The sequence below is a fragment of the Sceloporus occidentalis genome, unplaced genomic scaffold (assembly GCF_023333645.1).
Source record: "Sceloporus occidentalis isolate IW3139 unplaced genomic scaffold, rSceOcc1.0.p SCAF_2, whole genome shotgun sequence".
NCBI lineage: Eukaryota > Metazoa > Chordata > Lepidosauria > Squamata > Phrynosomatidae > Sceloporus > Sceloporus occidentalis.
This window is the reverse complement of record NW_028316982.1, coordinates 156,397,815-156,419,501: the sequence shown is the minus strand read 5'-3', so window position 1 is coordinate 156,419,501 and position 21,687 is coordinate 156,397,815. Positions and strand designations below refer to the sequence as shown.

Here is a 21,687-nt window from a genome sequence, read left to right as displayed (position 1 = left end):
CGGCTGCGCCGCCTCTATACGGGGCAGCGTGGACGTGACGTCCTCGCTCCGCGCCAGGTCGCATAGTGTGCCCTTAGCGTGGAGCAGGAAGGAGCTCCATTTTGGAGCTCCTTCCTGGTTTGGTCCGCTGGGTGCAGCCTTCAGACGGCAGTGCCCAGCAGACCAAAGGAGAAAGGGGCCAAGCGGCCCCTTTCTCCTCCTCCCTGCCGCCGCAGGGTGTCCTTGGGGCTTGAAGCCTTTTGCCGCTTCCCCGCAGCCTGGAAAGTGGCGGATTGGGGCCTCAGCGGCTGCCGTTCTTGCAGCTGAGGCCCCGATACACCGGGGAAAGGGGCGGGTGTAGCCCGCCCCAAATGGGCGGTCTGTAACCCGCCTTTGTCTTTTGGAGACAGTCTACTGTTGTCTCTCTTTCTGACATCCAGGTCCAGTGCTTATTTCTAGTGAATGTGCCCCATATACTGATTCACAAAGATACCCAGACACTTTTTTTCCCTGTCAATGGCTGTTGGTATTTTTGTTAAGTGTCTTCAGCTTTGACTTATGGTGTCCCTATTGTAGGGTTTTCTTGGCAAGAATTATTCAGAGGAGGGTTGCCATTGTCTTCATTTGAGGCTTGGAGAGTCACTTGTCCAAGATCACCCAGTGGGTGTCCATGGCTGAGACAAGATTCAAACCAAGGTCACCCAGAGCCCTAGTTGAACACTTAAAACTACTATACTGCACTGGCTTTCCAATGGCAGAAACTAAACCTGAGTACTTCATGAGTGCAGAGCCCAGCTCCATCTTAGGTTTCCCTTGAGCCCCTCTTTTATGGTACTGTAGCAGAGCCAATGTATAAGCAGGAATAATGGAATAAGTGAAAGAGGTGGCCCACAATTTGTGGAGGAATTATGCATATATGAAAATTTATTTATTTATGTAACTACCTAGTTTTCTCCCAATGTTGTAACTCAAGGCTGATCACATGATTCAAAATCAGATATAATGAGACCACAATAAGTTATAATATTAATACAGTTAAACAGATTATCATAGTAAAACAACTGAAATTAAAATGTAAAAGCATTCCAAAAAAATTAATGAAATTTAGTTCTACAATGCTGAGAGTCAAAATATGACATTGTCTTGACTCATGAAGGTAGGGTTTTAGGAGGAATAGCACATGTATTAAGGAGAATGGAGCTGCATTACACAAAGAACATGCTCTAACAACTTGGAGTGTGCATTCTTGCTTCATTTCCTTACACAGAGATAAAGAAATGAAACAGGTAGGTGTGAGGACAAAAATTGAGTGTTGCAAATGGAAAATGGAAAGAAGGCAAGGGTAGAGAAAAGAAATCAGCAAAGAATTTTGATTGCAGAAGTTAAGTCACACACTTTTTGCAACTAGGAACTCTTGACATAGTTGGCTATGACAGAAATCTAAGGCAGTTAACTAGGAGCATAAGTATGAGGTTACATTGTCAGGAAGCTCTATCTTACAAAAGAAATCGCACCAGTAGCAAAATGACAAGGAAACAGAAAACAGAGTGGTCAAACAGACCAGCAGCTTGAAGTGGCCTCTGGCCACTCCAGCCCCAGTTGCTCCTTGTTTGGTGCGGGATTGCAGCAACCAGATGCCACAGTCCCAAGTCTGGCCACCACCGCGGGCCACAACAGATCGCAGGAATGGGGTGTTTTTTCCTGCTCCTTTTGCCACTGGGTGTGGACCACCTGCAGCACAGCTTTGGCTTGATCTGGGGGCATGCGTCATCTGAATCCCATGCCCCCAAATAAGTTTGAAGGTGGCACTTTTGGCTCATCTGTTTCGGGCCTGAATTTACCAACAGGATGAGTAGATCAGCTCTTTATTCATCCAACTCATTCAATATGAATAAAAACTTAGATTTTCATACAGAGAAATTTTACTGACACAAGCAGTTATGACGTGAGAAAGCCATGGCACTGCAGGCACTATCCAGCCATATATCTGTCTAGTAACATGATACTGTGGGTGTGCCAATGACCCAAGTAAATTTGCGTAAGCTAAGCAAGGCAAGATAAGAAAGGTATGCAGATGAGCTCCTCATGGATGTATAACAGAAATCTCTCAGTTTTAGAATTTGTTTGTTGTCATGGAGAATGAATGAGAGCTTCAGGGAAGGAAGAGAACATCCGGAGGAAGAGAGAAACAATTGTTTGGAATGAACCCTCTCATGCTGATGACATGGATGACTTAAATGTAGAAGAGCCTACAAAGATGAATTTATGATGAATGTGCTAATCCCCATGATGAGTTGCTTGCCTGGTGTGTAGGTTGTAGCCATCATGCACCATGTAGATTAACTGGGGCAAAGAGTCAATAGCTGTGGTGCACATCAACACCAACAACATTGGAAATGGTTGCCATGGAATCCTGGAAGAAAAAATTAAGTTGCTAGGTCAGAAATGGAAATCTTGTGTTGGATGTTCCTTTGTAGAGTGTTGCTCCTCGTTCCATGTGCAGGGCTAGCAAGATAAGTACAATTATGTCATTTTGATGTGTGAATGGGATGATGGTATCAAAGACTAGGTTTATCAGTAGGTCATAGAACAATTTACAGAGGATGTGACCCTGAGTTTCCGGAGCCTAGTGCATGACCAATGGATTTACCAAACCAATGGAGAATGGTGATAACAGTACTATGAACTCCAGTGTATATGTAAATAGAGCTATGGAAAAGTCCAGAATGGTATGCCCCAAAAGAAACAACAACAGTAATAAATCTACTGATAACACTAAGGGTACAAAAATTAAAAGACAAGAAATACACACTAAATAAAACAAGAGTAGAGAGGCTTAAATGACTCAAGGGATAGTAGGTTTAAAACACTGACAATGTTCTTATTGCCAAGGTGTTTTAATTTTACCTATCTCTTATGTGGTCTTAACATTTTTACTCCTGTTTTATTCACAATGTCATGTAGTTTCTTGACTATGGCCCATTTTTTAAAAAAACAATCCAACATAACCTGTGATTGTTATGCATGCCCTATCTTCCTGGCTGGGCTACTGCAAAATTCTGTGTTAGGGATGGCTTTGAAGATAGAAGCTACAATTTGTTCAAAATACAGCTGCTAAGATTTAAACTGGGATGGGGCAGCCAGATAATATCTTGACTGATCAGTGGCTCCTGATCAATATACTAATGCTGACCTTCAAAATCCCACCCCTTAGGGGCCAAGAGCAATTTTTCCTGTTACCAGTCTCCTTGATCACTGAGATTATCATCACAGATTCCTCTTGTAATGCTACCATTCTTTGTAATGGAAAGTGAGGGTTGAACAGAAAGAGAAACTACTTGGTTGTTATGATGTCCTCAAGGAATTATTTATCCAAAAACAAACAAACAAACAAACAAACAAACAAACACATGCTGGTGCTTACACGGTAGATATTTTGGTGTCAGGTGTACCTTATTCTGCTCAGGTTCTATGTAGTTAAAATAAAATTGAAAGGGAGAATCATGATGGCTGACACTTGACCACAATGCACTAAGGTAGAATCAAGTCCAAAAGGATATCAGCATGATTGTGAAGCAGAGTCAAGAGAAACTAGAAGAAGCCAAGAAAAAGAAGAAAGAAGAAGAAAAGGCTTTGCTCAGAAAATGGAAGTGTTCTTTATTCTTGCCCAGATAGAATCATAGAATCATAGAATCGTAGAGTTGGAAGAGACCACTAGGGCCATCCAGTCCAACCCCCTGCCATGCAGGAAATCCAATTCAAAGCATCCCTGACAGATGGCCATCCAGCCTCTGTTTAAAGACCTCCAAGGAAGGAGACTCTATCACCTTCCGAGGAAGTGCATTCCACTGTTGAACAGCCCTTACTGTCAGGAAGTTCCTCCTAATGCTGAGGTGGAATCTCTTTTCCTGTAGCTTGCATCCATTGTTCCGGGTCCTGTTCTCTGGAGCAGCAGAAAACAAGCTTGCTCCCTCCTCAATATGACATCCTTTCAAATATTTAAACAGGGCTATCATATCACCTCTTAACCTTCTTTTCTCCAGGCTAAACATCCCCAGCTCCCTAAGTCGTTCCTCATAGGGCATGGTTTCCAGACCCTTCACCATTTTTGTCGCCCTCCTTTGGACACGCTCCAGTTTCTCAATGTCCTTTCTGAATTGTGGCGCCCAGAACTGGACACAATATTCTAGGTGGGGCCTGACCAAAGCAGAATACAGTGGCACTATTACTTCTCTTGATCTAGACACTATACTTCTATTGATGCAGCCTAAAATAGCATTGGCCTTTTTAGCTGCCGCATCACACTGTTCACTCATGTTCAACTTGTGGTCTACTTGGACTCCTAGATCCCTTTCACACGTAGTTTCATTCAGCCAGGTGTCACCCATCCTATATCTGTGCATTTTATTTTTCCGCCCTAAGTGCAATACCTTACATTTCTCTGTGTTGAATTTCATTTTGTTAGCTTTGGCCCAGCTTTCTAGTCTATTCAGGTCATGATGAATATCTCTACAAAGGAAGTACAAACTCTGACAGAAGAAATGAAAGAGGAGGATAAAGGAAGCAAAAACAAAATTTGCAAGGCTAAACCCAACAACCAACAATATATATTTCTCTGTGTCAGAAGCAGGAAACTGGCCAAGGAAGCTGGCAGACCATGAGATGACAAATGAGTAGTAATAAATGCCAGAGAGATTATGATCAAACAGTATTTTATGCACAGGATGGTTTGATTACAATGAAACTGATAAAAATATTGTTTGATAACAATGGAATTCTGGACTATGCCAACAACTATCAGGTCAGAATGCACCGGGAAGCCATTGAAATCCATAAACATCGGGATAATTTCAACCCGAAAGAAGAAACCCTAAGGCTACCAGTCCTGAAGAATAGCAAAATGAAGACACAGCAAATGCAAATGAGAAACTACCCAGGGTCAGGGGCTTTCCCAGCAGATAATGATCACCAATTAGCAGACTCTAATCCTCCTTTGCATATCCTCCCACCCCAGGCCCTGCTATCTACAACAGAACAATACACAGATTAACATGGAATTTCCTCCAGGCCCAGGGTCACAAAGTATATATATATATATATATATATATATATATATATATATATCCAGCTCTCTTCTTTGCCAACATTCTCTGAAGATGCCAGCCACAGATGCTGGTGAAACGTCAGGAATAAACTCTTCTAGAACATGGTCACATAGCCCCAAACCCCCCAAAAAACTTTTTAAAAATGTTTTATCTTTGTACTGTTTTAATGTATTTATATTTGTTCAATGTTTAAGGAGCCCTTGTGGTCTGAGAGACAATATAGAAATACTTAAATAAATAACTGCCCAGAGTAGGTTATTCAATGGGGGTCTAAAAGTGCAAGCAAGCAAACAGTACATAAATAAAATAAAATAAATATAAATCCTATTGCATTGTTAGACAAAATATAGTGAGCCATTGGTATTGGCTGGGATTTGGTACCAGGACCACCCCCCTCCCATGGATACCAAAATCCATGGATGCTTAAGTCCTATTAAATACAATGGCATAGTAAAATGGCGTTCCTTATATAAAATGGCAAAATCAAGGTTTGCTTATTGAAATTTATACATTTCCTTAATATTTTCAAGCTGTGGATAGTTGAATCTGTGGATTAAAAAATCTGTGGAACTGGAGGGCCAACTTTACTGCATTTCTTAATACAGAAATCATAAAGATATCTGTGAATTGCATCCAATGGCACACAACTTAGTGTACAGTTCATGGTTAATCATGTTGTTTCTGCATTGTGGACAATGTGCTGTGAACTGTAAAATATGTACTGAAGTCTGCTGAGCCATCCTGTGGACTAGAAAATGAGCAATTCTTCATCTTGAGAAGACAACAGCTTAAATGTTTGGTGTATCTTGGGCAAATTCACTAAGCAGGAGTGACATTCCTCCCTTCCAACAGCTGCAATCCAGCAGGTGAGTTCTGCAGAGAGTCAGATCTTTCCTGTCATTTTTCTCTCGAACAGCTCATTTACTTTGGTTTTCTTTTGCTTCCCATTGTGAATGATGGCTTCTGTCTGTGCTTTGATCTCTTCTTCTGCCTTTCCGCAGAAGTACAACACATTGTTTTGGCAAAAGTAATTTGTTACTCGTTATTGTCGTATAATAATTGCTTGTTATTTTTGCAAAGTAACTTGTTACAGTTCCTTAAAATATAGATATTATTATTATTATTATTATTCGTTTATATAGCGCTGTAGATTTACATAAGCAAGCACATTGGTAATGTGTTACTGCCATGTTAGTTTTACTTTTAAATTTAAAAAAATATATACTATATGTCAAAATAAATTTTGATATATTATCAAAATTTCCCCAATTTTTGCGGGGTGGGAGGGACACAAAATTTCCCCATGCCAAGCAATGTTTTAGGAGTAATGGTTATCTATTACTCCTAAAACTTTGCTTGGGATGGGAAAATGAAATTTTGTTACTTTTGTAAAAAAAAAGTAATAATATTGCCAATTGTTATATTACACTTCTTTACAGAAAAAAATTACATGCATTCAATGCTCGCCCCCAAAAACTCTTATTAACCATTATTTCCAAAATAGTTCAAATCATCCTTTTGTTCTGTGCCATAAATTCTTTGTAGCATACAGATTTCAGATCATTTCTAGCTCCATTTTTAAATAACAAAACCTGAATGAAAATGTCCTACCTTAAAGCAGTTCTTGAATCTTTTGCTCACCAAGTAGAGAGCAATGGGATTAATGCAAGAATTCAGAGATGCCATGTTGATGCCAATGTGGTTCAACACTAGTAAAAAGCTGCATGAAAAAAGGTGCAAAATCAAAATATGTTAGGTAAAGTAGTGCCATCAGGAAATAGATATAAAAAATCTGCTACTTTTATTTACTTTCCAATTCTCAGCTTCTCACCAGCATTTTTGTCCTACCCAAGTTCTGTATCAGGTTGCTAGACTACTTTTCCCCTTCATTCACAGATATTTGTGTGTATTCTGGGTATATATGATCAACATAGGGATTCATCATATAACCACATAATGGACTGGGAAATGGAATAGACAACTTGCATTCAATGTAATCCTGACTTAACTGCAACTTCACTGGCAGTTCTGTATTCTCCATCTGACCCTTAACAGTATGAACTGGCTTTGTGTATTCCCATGATAAATGTGCCAGTTGGGAAGGGAAAAAAACCAAAAACCAAAATGGCAGCATTCTCCATAGAACTATAGTTAAAAAGCTAATAGCAGTGGTGGCATTCCATCATAACAATATCTTACCTCAAAAGTTCACATCTATTTGGGTCACGCTCATTGTAAAGAGTGAACTTCAATATCCCACTTAGATGAAGAGGCAGCCAACATAAAGCAAAAACGAGCACTAAGCAGAAGACTGTTTTGGCCACTTCTCGTCTCTAAAAGCAAAAGAAACACAGGGACAGGGGTGGGAGAGTAAAAATATGAATCTGAGTTACAATCAAAGCAGATGAACTTTCCAATTTGAAAATTATCCCCGATGAGTCTTAGATTCACTATGTTTATTCTATATATTTAAGAATAATCTACACTCCTATTTTAGGATCAATGCTATGAAAAGCCAAGAGGATTAGGCAAAATATCAAAGATGCTGTGAGTGGGTAGTGGAATTGACTTCTGGTCTCACTGATGCTTCTAAAGGGATTTCTGTTTGTGTATTTTGTTAGGCATAGTTCTTTGATCTACTTTAAATTGCTCCAGCTCAGAAACTAACAAAAGGATGGAAATGTGTCTGATAGCATCCAGACAAACTTTATGCAATCCAAGAATGCTTGTACATGGCTGATTAACACCAGCCAAACCTTCTGGTTTTACTTGGTTGCATATATATCATTACTATAAAAACTGGCACTGGGAGAGTAATGGTGATTAAGGAAGAGATAGTCATTGGTACAGTGTTGGCCTAACAAGTGTGAAGCTTGCATTTTAATGCTTTCCTGTGCCCCATATGGCACACCATCTCCATGCTTGGTCAGCTATTTCCTTCATATTGTGCATTTATTTTTAGGGAGTGGGTCCTAAAGATATTGGACAGGAGCAACACAATGTGATGGAAAGGGATAATGTTATGTCCTGGGTGGGTCTTGTGGATATTTAGTCTAAAACATTTGGAGGTATGTTTCCCATGCAGATGTTTTAAAGGTGCTGGCTGCAAGCACCTCAACAAGCTAAAGGCTCTTTACTTTGTCCTACTTTGTCATCCTGTTGCAAATGTGTCTCATAGTAACAGGTGTGCTTTATTTGTACTGGAGTGTTGCACTGGTGCTTACTCCTGAATAAACATGCACAGATTTAAGCTCTACTTTGCATCACTAACAGGAATTTATCTAAATTTGGTAAGAATTACATTTGCTCCTATGCTCTTTGATTTGATTTTGCCGTGTTTCTTTAGCCCTACCCCCTACTGGAATGCAAGCCCTGAGTTCCTTTCTACATTCTAAAGTCAATCCTGGGATCAAACTAAAGGTTCCCTATCCCATTTTACAGAGTCATGGTAAAGCTGGAAATGGTGGAGAATTGGACTCTGCAGAAAAAGTCATATTTATTGTATCTTCCAAACCCCATCAGTTCCAGTCAGCATGGCCAATGATAAGATATTGTGGAGTTGTCATCCAAAACATCTGGAGGGCAAAGGTTTCCTTACCCTTGATGTATTCAGCACTAAGGGACCAACATTTTGCCCCTTTCAGAAAGAACAGAGATTTCATCTATGTGCTTACCTGTTTCAAGTGGTCATTTAAAGCAATTTGCATCCCACTCTTCTTTCTCAACATCTCACAGGTCATCAATGTATAGAAAAGAGCCGTAACTGCCAGTGGCAAGCAGAAATAAAAACTAAAAAGCCACCAATCTTTAACTTCCTTGTAAAGCTAAGAGAGAAAGAGACAGGAATAAATTGCATTATTTCAGCTTTTTTTTTTAAAGTGGCAATCAAGGAAACATGCAGGTCAGTCTGATACACAAAGGATTCTGGTGGAAACACAGGAGAGAACCTTCTTAGTGGCTGTTCCAAGTATTCCCAGACAGGCTAGACTGGCTTCTTCTCTGCTTTTCTTCAGTTAGCAGGTGAAGACTTTTCTAAAACCTTTGGGAATTTTTGGTAAGGAAAGGACTTTGAACAATGTGCTACACAGGTTTTTTTTTTACTTCTTGCTTTTTTAATGGCTGTATTTTGGCTATTGATTGTTTAGATATGTTTTAACTTTGTATGTTTTTAATTGATATATTTTTTTTAATCTGCATCTCTTTTAATTTCTGTAAGCTACCTTGAGTCAGAATTCTACGAAACAACAATGGAGCTAGTACAGGTTGAGTCTCTCTTATCCAAAATGCTCGGGACCTGAAATCTTTTGAGTTCAGATTATTATTATTATTTTTTTGGATTTTGGAATACCTGTAGTTGTACATATACTATATACATAATGAGATATCATGGGGAAGGGACCCAAGTCTCAACACAAAATTCATTAATGTTTCATATACACCTTATACTCACAAGGTAATTTTATGCAATATTTTAAATAATTTTGTGCATGAATCAAATTTATGTACAATGAAGAATCTGAAAGCAAAGGGGTCCCTATCTCAGCTACCTATGAAAAAAGTTTGGTTTTTGGAATATTTCAGATTTTGGAATTACTGATAAGAGAGAGTCACAGAATCATAGAGTTGGAAGAGACCACAAGGGACATCCAGTACAACCCCCTGCCCTGCCAGTCAACTGTACTGTGACAGGAGATCACATGCCAAAATAATTCACAGTACTGTTGTGGCTTTGTTGTTATTTGAAAAGGTCCACCTCCAGGAAGTGGACCCGGGGCCCATTCATACTGCACAATTATAGCACTATGGTTCCACTTTAATTGTCATGATTCTATCCTATGGAATCCTGGGATTTGCAGTTTAGAGAGTGATATTTAGAATTCTCAGCCAGAGAGCTCTAGACTACAAAGGCCAGGATTCCAGAGGACATTGCCATGGAAGTTAAAGTGGAATTATAGTGCTATAATTGTGTAGTTTATAGTCCCTGCAGTCTATCAGTTCTGTCAGAAGAAAAGTGGTGCTTGACAGGAGAAAACCTCCCCTCCACATCTCGCAAGATGATAGCATCCTGGTCACCCTGGCAATGGAGCTAGAGGAGCATCAGCACCAAGGTCACTGGGAAATGTTATAGCATTGCTGAAGCAAGGAGTATACCACCCATGGAAGAGAGTGATTTGGCTGCTTTATAAGGAAGGGAAGGGAGGCATGGAGAGTTCAGAAAGCCTGCTGACAGATAGTTAAAGCCAGTCAAATAGGAGCCATGGCTCCTTCACCGGTCTCTTAGACAATGAAATACTTTAGGGGAGGAAAGAGATGCAGGGTCTAACCCCCTCTCCCTTCATTTGATTCCTTTTAGGATTTGTATTTTTGACAAAGGGCACAAATTTATTAAGAAAATAAGTACACTAAGTATCAAACAAACAGAATCTAGTACACCTTACCTGCATGAAATATGTTTCCTGCTGGGGGTTAAGCAGACAAACCCTAAGTTTCTCTCCTTTGTAATTCACAGTAATCATATCAAAGCCTATGGCTTCAGGAATAGCTAAAACAAGGGACATGACCCAGATCAATACAATTTCAACTGCTGTCCACTTTGGCACTCCAATGCCCTTGATCCGGCTCCATGAAGCTACTGCTCGATACCTAAATACAAAAATTGGACACTGATCAGATATTGTGGTGGACTTCCCCATGTGTGCCCTCCATATGGTTTGGGCTACAACTCCCACCCTCCTTTATCATTGGCCATGCCGGCTGGGGTAATGAGAGTTGCAGTCAGAAACAGCTGGAGGATACAATATTGGGGAAATATGGGAAAAGCTTTGTGATTGACATGGGTGTACATTTCTATGATGTCATAGGCTTATATGGCTGGCATGTTACTACTTGTATCCATTCAAACAGAACAGATCCACTAAAGAAATGTTGGTAGTGTGGAGATTAAAGAGATGGTACTGTTTGGGCTAATAATATACGGGCTAATAATAGGAGGTCCTCTCTCTCTGAACATAGCAAAAAACCAAGAACAGCCCAGCTTCTCCAGGTTTTGCTTGCCCTCCAACTACAAAACAACACATATTCCATCTGACTGCACTGAAAGGAAAGATAGGAAGCATGACCACTGAGACACCAGGGAGCAGGAAATGAGCCAATTTTAGCTCCTCTTTGCTTTGAAGTGAAGCTCATTCCCTGCTTCCTGGTCTCTCAGCCATGCTGAGAGAATGATCATGCTTCCTACTTTTCCTTCCAGTGCACTCAGATGGAACTGGTGTTGGATCACAGTTGGAGGGCAAGCAAAACCTGGTGGAGGTGGGCCACTCCTGTTAATTGCTTACCAGATGTTCATGGTCAGAATTCTATAACTAAGAACTAGTGCTTCAGCCTGAGAATTTTCCATCTTCCCATTCCCATACTCTTCCCATTTTCTGTTTTGTCTTTCTAGTTTGTCAGCTGACGACAGCTCCTTATCTTTCTAAGCCATCCTGAAAGCCCTTCACTTTTTGGCTAAGAATGGGGGTGGGTGGAAATGGCCTAAATAAACAAATGAATATTAACATTATTGAGCAAAGGCTGTTGCAATACATACCATTTCACATCTCCCACTCTTGTGAGTGAAGCCTGTGATGTGGTTCTTTCCCATTTCAACAGTGGCATGAGAAGATGTGCTATGGACTTCATATGACTTCATGCTTCTAGTATTAAGTTACCAGAGTGCCACAAGGAGGACCCATGCTGAGAAGGTTGTGAAAAATTTCTTTGTGGCTTCCTGACTCTACCTCCCTTCATCCCATCTCTTGCAGGAACCCATTCTGTCCCAGGGAGCTTCCCCATTGCTGAAGACCATGACATCTGGGACATATGAAACACTAGAAATATAAAGCATCTGCCTGCCTCTTAGCACTCTTCTTCATTTCTAGTTCTGTTGTTGTTCAACAGTGAAAATGTTGGTAAAAGAACCAAATTGCAGGACATTCATTGAACTGGCTATGAAGAATGACACTGGAGATAGAAGGGCCTGATCTGGTCTGTGTCATAGATTAGCTTCTGGAGAACTACATTCACTGTGCTTTCTTTCTGCAGAAGAGCTAGGAGAATGTCTACCTCTGCCCTCTTCCATTTCTTTTCTCACGTGGCAAAGCATGCATCTCTAGAGGAGAAAGGATGCTTTTCATGTGAATGGCTCTTTAAACAAGCAAGAATCCTGGGAAAGGATGTGGAGAGTTAGGAGCTCTTAGAGACCTGGTAAGAAAATGGCAGGATACAAAGATCCTGCAATAATCCAAACTCTACTTTACTCTTTCTTCCACTGTACTTTGAAAGGAATTCTTTCTTGCTTTCATTTTCTGCATACCAACCTCCTTTTTTCAGTCTCTTCTCTGATATTCCTCAGAGTTTTCTGGAACTTTACTTTGCCTTACACTACACCACACCATATATGCATATTTTAAAAAGAAGAAACAAGAATTGGTTTCTCACCTATCGATGCTGAGAGCACATAAACTTAAGACTGTGATGCCCACCGAAGTTTTTTGAATGAAGGGGAACAATTTACATATTTCAACTCCAAAAGGCCAGTTTTCTGCATGAAGCTGTGGAGAATAAACAGCCAATGGTTAACAACTGCATACTGCAATTCCTCATGGGATTTGGATCTTAGAATACACAGGCCAAGGAAACCAGACTGCATCTTCTTCTATATATCTCAAATTCTTGACATCTTAAATCTGGCAGCTGAAACCCAGGCCACATAAGAATGTTTTGGGAAAAACTGTGAGAAAATGCTTAGGCTTAAATCTAATTGCTGGTCCCAACTACAGAAGACCCATTGCCTCAACTGTTGAAGAGTGAGTCCATAGTTAAACAAATCCCAGTGATTCAGTGCATCTACTCTAGTTTACTAACATGTGATTTGAGCCACGGGCTCCACTGTAAAAGACCAAGTTCTTAAAAAAATTGTTGTTGAGTGTTTCAAGTCATTTCTGATTCATGGTTACCGTCAGGCAAACCTATCATGGGCTTTTCTTGGCAAAATTTGTTCAGAGGAGATTTGCCATTGCTTTCCTCGGAGACTGAAAGAGATTTGCCCAAGGCCACCCAGTAAGCTTCCATGGCCAAGTGAGGATTTGAACCCTGGTCTCCAGAGCCATAGTCCAATACTCAAGCTCTACACCACACTGTCCCCACTCTTTAAAAATTACATTTTTGCAATTTAAAATACAGAAATTGAACCTGACCCAGCAAAGGTTAAATCCCACTGAAACCCATGAAACCCATGTTACCTCTGATTGACTAACATGCATCCCATTGACTGCCTTACAAATTCAATTAGATAGGGATCCAATATATGTGGTGAAGACAAGTGGGCTACAGGAACAATGTGCATAAATCATATATGTTTTAGCCCAATTTGCTTACTTTTCTCCCCGTTTTAAAGGGCAGGGATCATGGAACTGAGCCTACATATGTTTAGCTCTATGTGTTTAGCACACAGCAGATTATACTGTGAATGTGACATGGATGTGCTAATACACCAAGTCTACCAGCATTCATAGAAATTCCACATCTGAGTAAGTAAATTTGCTGAGTCCCATTCTGTTAATCTTAATGTGATTTAACTATGGCCATTGGTTTAATTCCATTATATAAACTCGGCCTTAGCAAGGAAAGCAAAAGTTTGAAGACCAGATCATTAAATAGAAGAGAAAAATATCAACAACTTTCAGTCAGGAGGATGCTCTGTGCTTGGTACTTATGATATTCCCCTATGAATGAGATGGATAATATAGGGCATGAAAATCACATGCAGCTCCACCTTAGTTTTGCAACCCCTGGTGTCTCACAGCATTTCCTGCTAGTGGCACCTGCTGACTTCCATGTCAGTTAGGTGGGGAATCCACTCTGGGTTTTTTAAGTTCTGTCTATGGGTGCTAAACCTATTTTGGAGATATGCTTCAGCACCATCCTTAAAACACTGGACTAAAGTGGATCCACTGCCCACTGACATGGAAGTCATGAGCTACCATTGCCTCCTGCATGACAAAATTTAGGAGCAAAATTACATTAAAACAGCATTTTATTTGGACTTGCTCAAATGAAGAACTGTGGTCCCAGAAGGACCTAGGGACAGCAATTTTCATTTATAACACTTTCCTTTTCCCTTTATAACCCTCCTTGCATGTGCTGTTTTGGCAAAATCTTGATTTCAAAGTAATCCTGTCACTGAGGTTGATCATACCCAGCAGTAATTGTGCAAGTTTGTGAACGGTCACATTGCCAGGTTTTCCAAATAGCAGTAAGGGGAATAAGTCAAATTCATGGCATGCAGGGTTGACAACTGGGAAGTAGGTAATAGAAAGTCTGGGTTCTACTTAAATACCAAATGAAAGTATTGATTTCAGTTAACTTTGCAACTGTAATATTGTCCACATTCATAAAGTGTCTGATGCACAAATTTCTGTGTGTAAGAAGGCCTAACATCTAAAAATATTAGATTTTTTTTGGCATCCTGTTCAGCCTGTATAGAAGGGAAAGTATTCCAACTCTCAAATAGGAGGCATTCCTTATAATAAGGGGCATCAGGCAGTCCTAGAAGTTATAAACTTTCTGGCCCTCAAAAAAAAAAAAAAAAAAAGGGGACAATCTGGCAACCATAATGTGAGGATCATGTGGTTTTTTGGGGTGGGGTGGGCAGATTCGCTCCTGGAATTGACAAAGTTGCTTACCTCTGTCTTAGTAATTAAACATTAACAACAAATAAAAGGAGACAATCTCTTGTATACCACCATGAACTAGTTGAAGAATGGAAAGAATAAAACTGAGATTGCACAGTCTTACACAGATAAATCTGATATCTCCTGTGTCCATCCACCCAGCTGCCTGTCTGCTCACTGTCCTCCTGACAAGCCTGTGAATAACCAACCCATGAGTGTGAAGGGCCGACTGTACTCTCTATAGACCTTGGCTAATGAAAATGGAAACTGCAGTCAAAGAGGAAAAGAGTAAGACTTGGAAAGGCGGCCTTGAAGGAACTAGATAAGATTCTCAAGCATAGACATATCATTAAACACCAAAATGAGAACCACCCATGCCAACATATTTTCATTCTCAGGTATGGTTGTGAAAGCTGAACAGTGAAGAAAGCTGACAGAAAGAAAACCAACTTATTTAAACTGTGCAGCTGGAGGAGAGTTCTATGGATACCTTGGACTCCCCAAAAGGCAAATAAATGAGTCCAAGAGCAAATCACAATTGACCTCTCCCTAGAAGCCAATACGTTTAAACAGACTGTCGTACTTTGACCATATCATGAGATGGCATGACTCCCTAGAAAAGACATTGATGTAAGATAGAAAGCAGTAGGAAAAGAGTAAGACCACACTACAGGTGGATTGACTCAAACTGAAGCCACAGCCCTCAGTTTACAAGACCTGAGCCGAGCAGTTGATAATAGAGGCTCTTGGAGGTCTCTCATTAGTAGGGTCACCATAAGCCAAAGTAAATTTGATGGCAAATAACAACACCACACCACATAGATAAAAACATACAAAAGATAATAATGAAAACCATGTCTTTTGGAAATCTGCCGCCTATGTGCAATAAGACAAGGCAAGAGGCCCAAGCAAGTGGCTATATTTCTTCCAATTGACATGGAATGATGATGGCAACACACAGGAGGATCAACTAGGCCCTTCTCACTGAAGTATCCAAATGGAAAACCTCCAAGTAGGCTTGGCTGATAAAATTCTTGTCTTTTCATCCACCAGAGGATAACATGAGCAGAAGCTGGGTAATGCACTATTTTACCAATGCACTTTTATTTTAACTGTGTTTTAATATTATCAATTGAACTGTGTTTTCATAAAATAAGTTTTGATGCCCTTATCAACACCTTTTCAGTTAACTTTCTTATAAGCCACCTGAAACTGTATTTGAACTGCTGAAATAATGCAGTCTGTCATCACTTTAACTGTCATGGCTCAATGCTATGGAATTCTGGGATTAGTAAATTCTGTGAGATATATTGCCTTCTCTGTCAGAGAATTCTGATGCTACAACAAACTACAAATCCCAGGATACCATAGCATTGACCCATGGCAGTTAAAGCATTGTCGAACCAGATTATTTATGCAATGTAGATGCAGCCCAAGTTTATGGAGAAGGCACAACACAAATAAAACAAACAAATAATACAGGGATCCAAGCCATCTAACAATGTTACAATTTCATAATCTTCTAAAGTCAGATGGTTGATGCAGACATTTAGTATAATTGACAACATGCAAACTGTCACTGCAACAACGGAGACAGTGTATAAGTTATGCAAACCAAATCATAATCATACTAATTGCATAGCTTATAGCTCAATCACCACCTTATTAAAAATGTCAATAATAGCAGTCATCAAACCAGTTAGCCTAGAATTGTTGCATGGTGTTATTCTAAGAGAAAATGGGATGTCTAGCAGTCTGGATTACTGGAATGCTGCCCCTCCCCAGGAATAAACATTGTCTTACACAGTTAATCTGACATGCATAACAATAATGCAATCAGAACATAAAACAACAGCAACACTTTTTGATTACAGATCCCAGAAGCCACAGCCAGCATAGCCATGTCTGAGAGTTTATATCTTTTTCAGACTTTGGATCTAGTTAGTGTTCAGAAGGGTTTACCTAACTGTTAGACAGATCCAAATGGAAATGAGAGGCGGACATTGGGAGGGAACTGATCAATTCCTAGTGGAAATGAGAAAGGGAAAAATTTGGCAGCAGAGAAGCAGAAAGACAGGACAAGTCTAAGTCCATTGTAAAAGACTTGGTGTGCTGAAGAATATCTGTATTTGTAGGAGAGGGATGGGTCTTGAGGAGTGGAGTGAAAGAGGCAGAGAATGTAGTGGTTAGTGCTGCTGCTGACTGCAAAGGGCAGAAGGCATGGAGATAGGGTTGGAGTAGGAGACAGAAGGGGACTGATAACAGATAAGCTTGTGTGGAGTGCTGTAAGAGATACAGAAAGATTTATGAGCAAGGATAAGACCTACAAAGCCGTTGCAAATGCTAAGCATTGCTTACACATTTATGCAACAGCAAATGCTAGTTTTTAAATGGCTGTAATCTATGTATAGAACAATAAGCAGTCCAGACTCTGTAGGAATAAACTCTCCTTCCCAGTACATGGGTTCAAAACAGAAATGTCACTTGCCACTCCCCCAGCATTTGCCAGGATTCAATCAACCAGTTTTAAATTATCACCTTTATGTCAGTTTGAAGTGTCTGTGCCTTCACGTTGCCCATCAACTTATAGTGACCCCATGAATATCATAGTGCTTTCTTAGGTAAAGAATACTCAGAAGTGGTTTTGCCAGTTCCCTCCTCTGAAGTATTGTCCAGAGCACCTGGGATTATTTGGTGGGTCAACAGGATGGTTATACAGTGTGCCTGTGTAAAACATGGGCGCAGCATATGCGGCTTTTAGCATATGCTGAAAGCTGCACGAGAAAAGCCCCTTGTGCGCCCCAGAAGAAGTAATGGGGTGCATGCCATTGCACACATGTGGCTCCAGCACTCATGTGGCTCCAGCACACGCAGAATTCCCCTTATGCAGAGGGATCCGCAACGGATCTCCGCGCAAGGGGAGGCTGCACTGTATTTTTCCCCCTTAGGAAATATTCTTTTATTACTCTTCCCTTCTCTACTTTATTCCAATATTACACATTGTATTTATTACTTTTCCATTAAACTTTTCTGTATTTTAATTGTAAGGTAAGTCAGATCATCTCAAGTTCAAGAGAGGGAATAGTATTTAAAGCAATGGTTCTCAACCTTCCTAATGCTGCAACCCTTTAATACAGTTCCTCATGTTGTGGTGACCTCCAAACCATAAAATTGTGGTGTCTCGGTTCCTAAGACCATCAGAAATATGTGTTTTCTGATGGTCTTAGGCGACCCTTGTGAAAGGGTCATTCAACCACCAAAGGAATTGTGACCCATAGGTTGATAACCACTGATTTAAAGAGATCTTGGCTGTGAAAAGATCCCAGTAGTTTAAAGGAAAGGTGAAATTATCAAGGCACTCCAAAACTGACAATCTAGTGAGACCAGGAATAGCTAGCCTCTACAATATCCTAAAGTACTGGTGCTCAACATTTATGATAGTGAGCAAATTGAAGAGAAAAATAATCTTTTCCAAGACTCCTCAAGGTAACTGATTAAGTTAAGATACACGTCTCAGATGAGAGCACTTCTGTGAATGGGGGAGGTGGAGAAAGACATCAAAAAGAAGCAGACTTATAAAACTTCATGAAAAACGAGGGGTTGCCCCATTCCCTTTAGTGTCATCCTTCAGTGAACAAAGACCTGCCTCCCTTTCCAGAAAGGCCTGTCTGTACATGGAAAACAAAATACATATAAAACAATAACTACGGAAGGGGCAAATTTTAAAGTGATAAGTGTTCCTTCCTTTTTACTCCCTGCTCATATCCCTTGAGAATATCTGGGTCTTGCTTTCATAACCATGGGTCAGGGCTTCCTTGTCAGTGGAGTGGTGAATATCTTCCGAGTGTTTGTCTGAATGTTAGGGGGCTAACCAAGGTGCTGAAATGGGTTGGATAGTTCTTTTAAGGTTCGAACTAAAGTCCTATGTTAATTTCCCCCACTTGACATGGAAACCACCAGCTTCCACTGTCATGGGTAACATGTCCCTTCACTGGAAACAATGATAGTTTGTTCGTGACATAACTGGAAGACTCATTTTGCATACAAGTGATCTTTAATAGGAAATGTATGGCTATGAAGTGTCCATGTTACTGGGCAGAAAGTAAATAGCCAGTTACCAAGCATATGCCTCTGTATGTCCACTCCAAAATTGTGTCCAGCTACATTCAATGGGACTCAGTCTACCCTTAGAGAAGCTAGGATGGCTTCTACCTTCTACTGGCAGGTGAAAACCTTTCTGTTCTAAGAGACTTTTAGGAAATGACTAGAAGGGGTTGCCTGCACTATTAAAATACTCTTCATACCAGTCGAATAGAATGTAATATAGCCACATGTGATTTGTAGGAGTTTGGGCTTTTGTGGGGCTGCCCCTGAAAAACTCCTTAAACTCCACAGAAAAAATGACTTTACATTTTTTACCACCACAGAAATGCATATTATCATATCTGAGGCTATCCATTTGTTTCACATGCATTTGGATAGCTGAGCATTTTCTGCAGAGGGAAGGTGAGAATAGATGCGAATTTGCCAGGAAAATGAAGACACCCATCGATGCAAATGTGCAAAAATCTGCAACAATCCACATAATGTACTTATGTGTACACTTGGTGATGAGATTTTAGTAGTGTGCTTTTCTGATTGGTTTCTGTATTTTTGACTTTGAAATGGATACATAGGTTGGAGAATAAGTACCTGCTAAGGGGAAATAAGAGATGTGTTCCGGTATGGTTTTGTGAATAATGGATTACCTCTTAAGTCAAATGAATTAATGTAATTCAGAAGATTGCTTAACATCAACATTGTTTAAAGTTTTTTGCTGAGTTTTGGTTTGAGCTTGTCCGTATTACACATAGAAGAGATTTCCTATAGTACAAAGCATCAAATGTCATGTGAAAAAGTACTCTAAAAAGGCAAATGAAGAATAATGAGCAGAAAGTGTGTTTTGATGGTTTGCTAAGCTTTTCACACATAAAATCTTTCCTGAAAAATAATTTTAATAGATACATGTAACATTTGTTAATAAATGTATAAACTTTGTAACCTTATAATTTTATAGCATTTGAAGAAGCGTCTTCCCAAAACACATCGCCAGATAAATAAAAGCCTTTTTAACAACAGCAAGGCTTATCAACGTTGTTCCAAAACAAGAGCAAAGCACATCTCTTATTTTCCTGCAATTCAAGGTGTTTTCTCCCCCTCAATTCTTTCTGATAAGGGGAAAGCCAGAGGAAGAGATGATCACACAGCAGAACAGAAGCAATGAGCTGGAAGTTGAATCAGAGATCACCTGGTTCAACTTTCTTCTGAGGCAAGAAATCTGCTGCTGCACTTTCACTGACAGATGGCTATGCAGCCTCCCCTTAAAAATCTCTAATGAATGAGACTCCACTATCTTTAGAGATCCTGAGTAACCGTTGTAAGTTGAACACAGGGTGGTCTGCATTCCACACAGCAGTGAAGGAGAACTCTTAGCTATGGGCATAATTATATCAGATCCTGCAACTGACTGTACCAGACAACCTTAGTCTGGGCTGCACAAGTTCTCCAATCACTTCTTTCTGAAGCCACCCCTCCCAGAAGAAAAGGTGGTGGTGGGAAACAGTGCTAAGTTGGGGACTTCTACAACTGGAAGCTACTTTGCTACCCCGCAGTGGTAAGGCCTACAGAGTGGTACATCTGTTTTATAACAATATAGCAAACAACCCCCTCTCCAACAGACCGGAATAAAACACCCAAGGCTTGGAAACATTCCTTTTTTGGGGATTATAACTCCCAGAATCCCCAAGCTAGTGGGGCTACTGGCCTTGGTGGTGGAAGAGATTTTGGAAGATGTAATCCTCAAAGAGTAAATGTTCCATGTACTGAAACTACCTGTTCAGTGTGTCATCACTCCCCCCCCCCCCCCCGCCTGGCAAAAGTTTAAAATCAGAAGGCTGAGTGTGCAAAGATGAAGGCATGATGGTTGGTTGACTTCTGCATGAGCTTTGCAGCAAAAGGAAGCCCATGGGGTGGGGTGGGGGACAGCATTCATGAGCTAAGCCAGAGAGCTCCCACTGCTTTGTACAGGAAATCTGGCACTAAATGCTAGGGCGTCACAGGTGGCTCAGGCACATATGCATACATGTGCAATAATGGGAATGTTACTTTTATTTGACAAAGCATAAATATTAGCCATCAAGCAAAAGTGGCTGGAAAGTCTGGGGATTCAACAACAGCAAAACATGCACACATAAGGCAAGGGCAACTTTTTGAACCGCTCCTTCCAGTTTGGTTTGGAAAGTATGAAGCTGCTGCACAAGAAACAGATCCTCTGGTTAGGACTTTTTGGGAGCCAGTTTGAGCATTGGACTAGGACTCTGGAGACCAGGGTTCAAATCCTGTCTCGGCCATATAAACCCACTGGGTGACCTTGGGCAGGTTACACTCTCTCAGCTTCTGGGGATGGCAATAGCAACCCTCCCCACCAAATTCTGCCAAGAAAGCCCCCCCCCCATAGGTTAACCTGAAGGTCTCTACGCTTAAAAATGTAGCCTCAGGCTACTGAAAAGGCTTCCAAAACTAATTTTTAAAGCTGTGAATTCAGACCTAGAATCCATGCTGTGCCAATACCCAGAGTTCTTCCTCCTCACTGCTCAATGCAGCCTATCTCAACCAATCTGGGAAAAGACAAAAACAGGCTCCAGGGCAGGGGCTATAACAGTAGCTCCTTTGATCACTGAAGCCAAATCTTTAATTCTTTCCCATTCATTTTAGTTTCAAGCCACACTGGCAACAACCCTCCCAACTGGAGAGGCTGGGTCCAACCTAAGTCCAAACTGGGTCCCATAGAATTCAAGGGTGGCATAAGCTGATTCACACAAACATCAGTCTCACTGATGCTCAAGCAATCTAAA

At 40.5% G+C, this 21,687-nt stretch overlaps 1 protein-coding gene across 1 annotated transcript in view; it reads right to left on the bottom strand.

The window, feature by feature from the left end:
- Nucleotides 1–21,687, bottom strand: part of EDNRB (endothelin receptor type B) — a 29,220-nt gene that overhangs the window by 6,976 nt on the left and 557 nt on the right. Inside the window, exons 2-6 of the mRNA XM_089508398.1 lie at nt 12,561–12,673; nt 10,523–10,727; nt 8,759–8,908; nt 7,284–7,417; nt 6,696–6,804 (exon numbers count right to left, since the gene is read on the bottom strand). Coding sequence (XP_089364524.1) covers nt 6,696–6,804; nt 7,284–7,417; nt 8,759–8,908; nt 10,523–10,727; nt 12,561–12,673 — 711 coding nt within the window. The remainder of the gene's footprint in view (nt 1–6,695; nt 6,805–7,283; nt 7,418–8,758; nt 8,909–10,522; nt 10,728–12,560; nt 12,674–21,687) is intronic.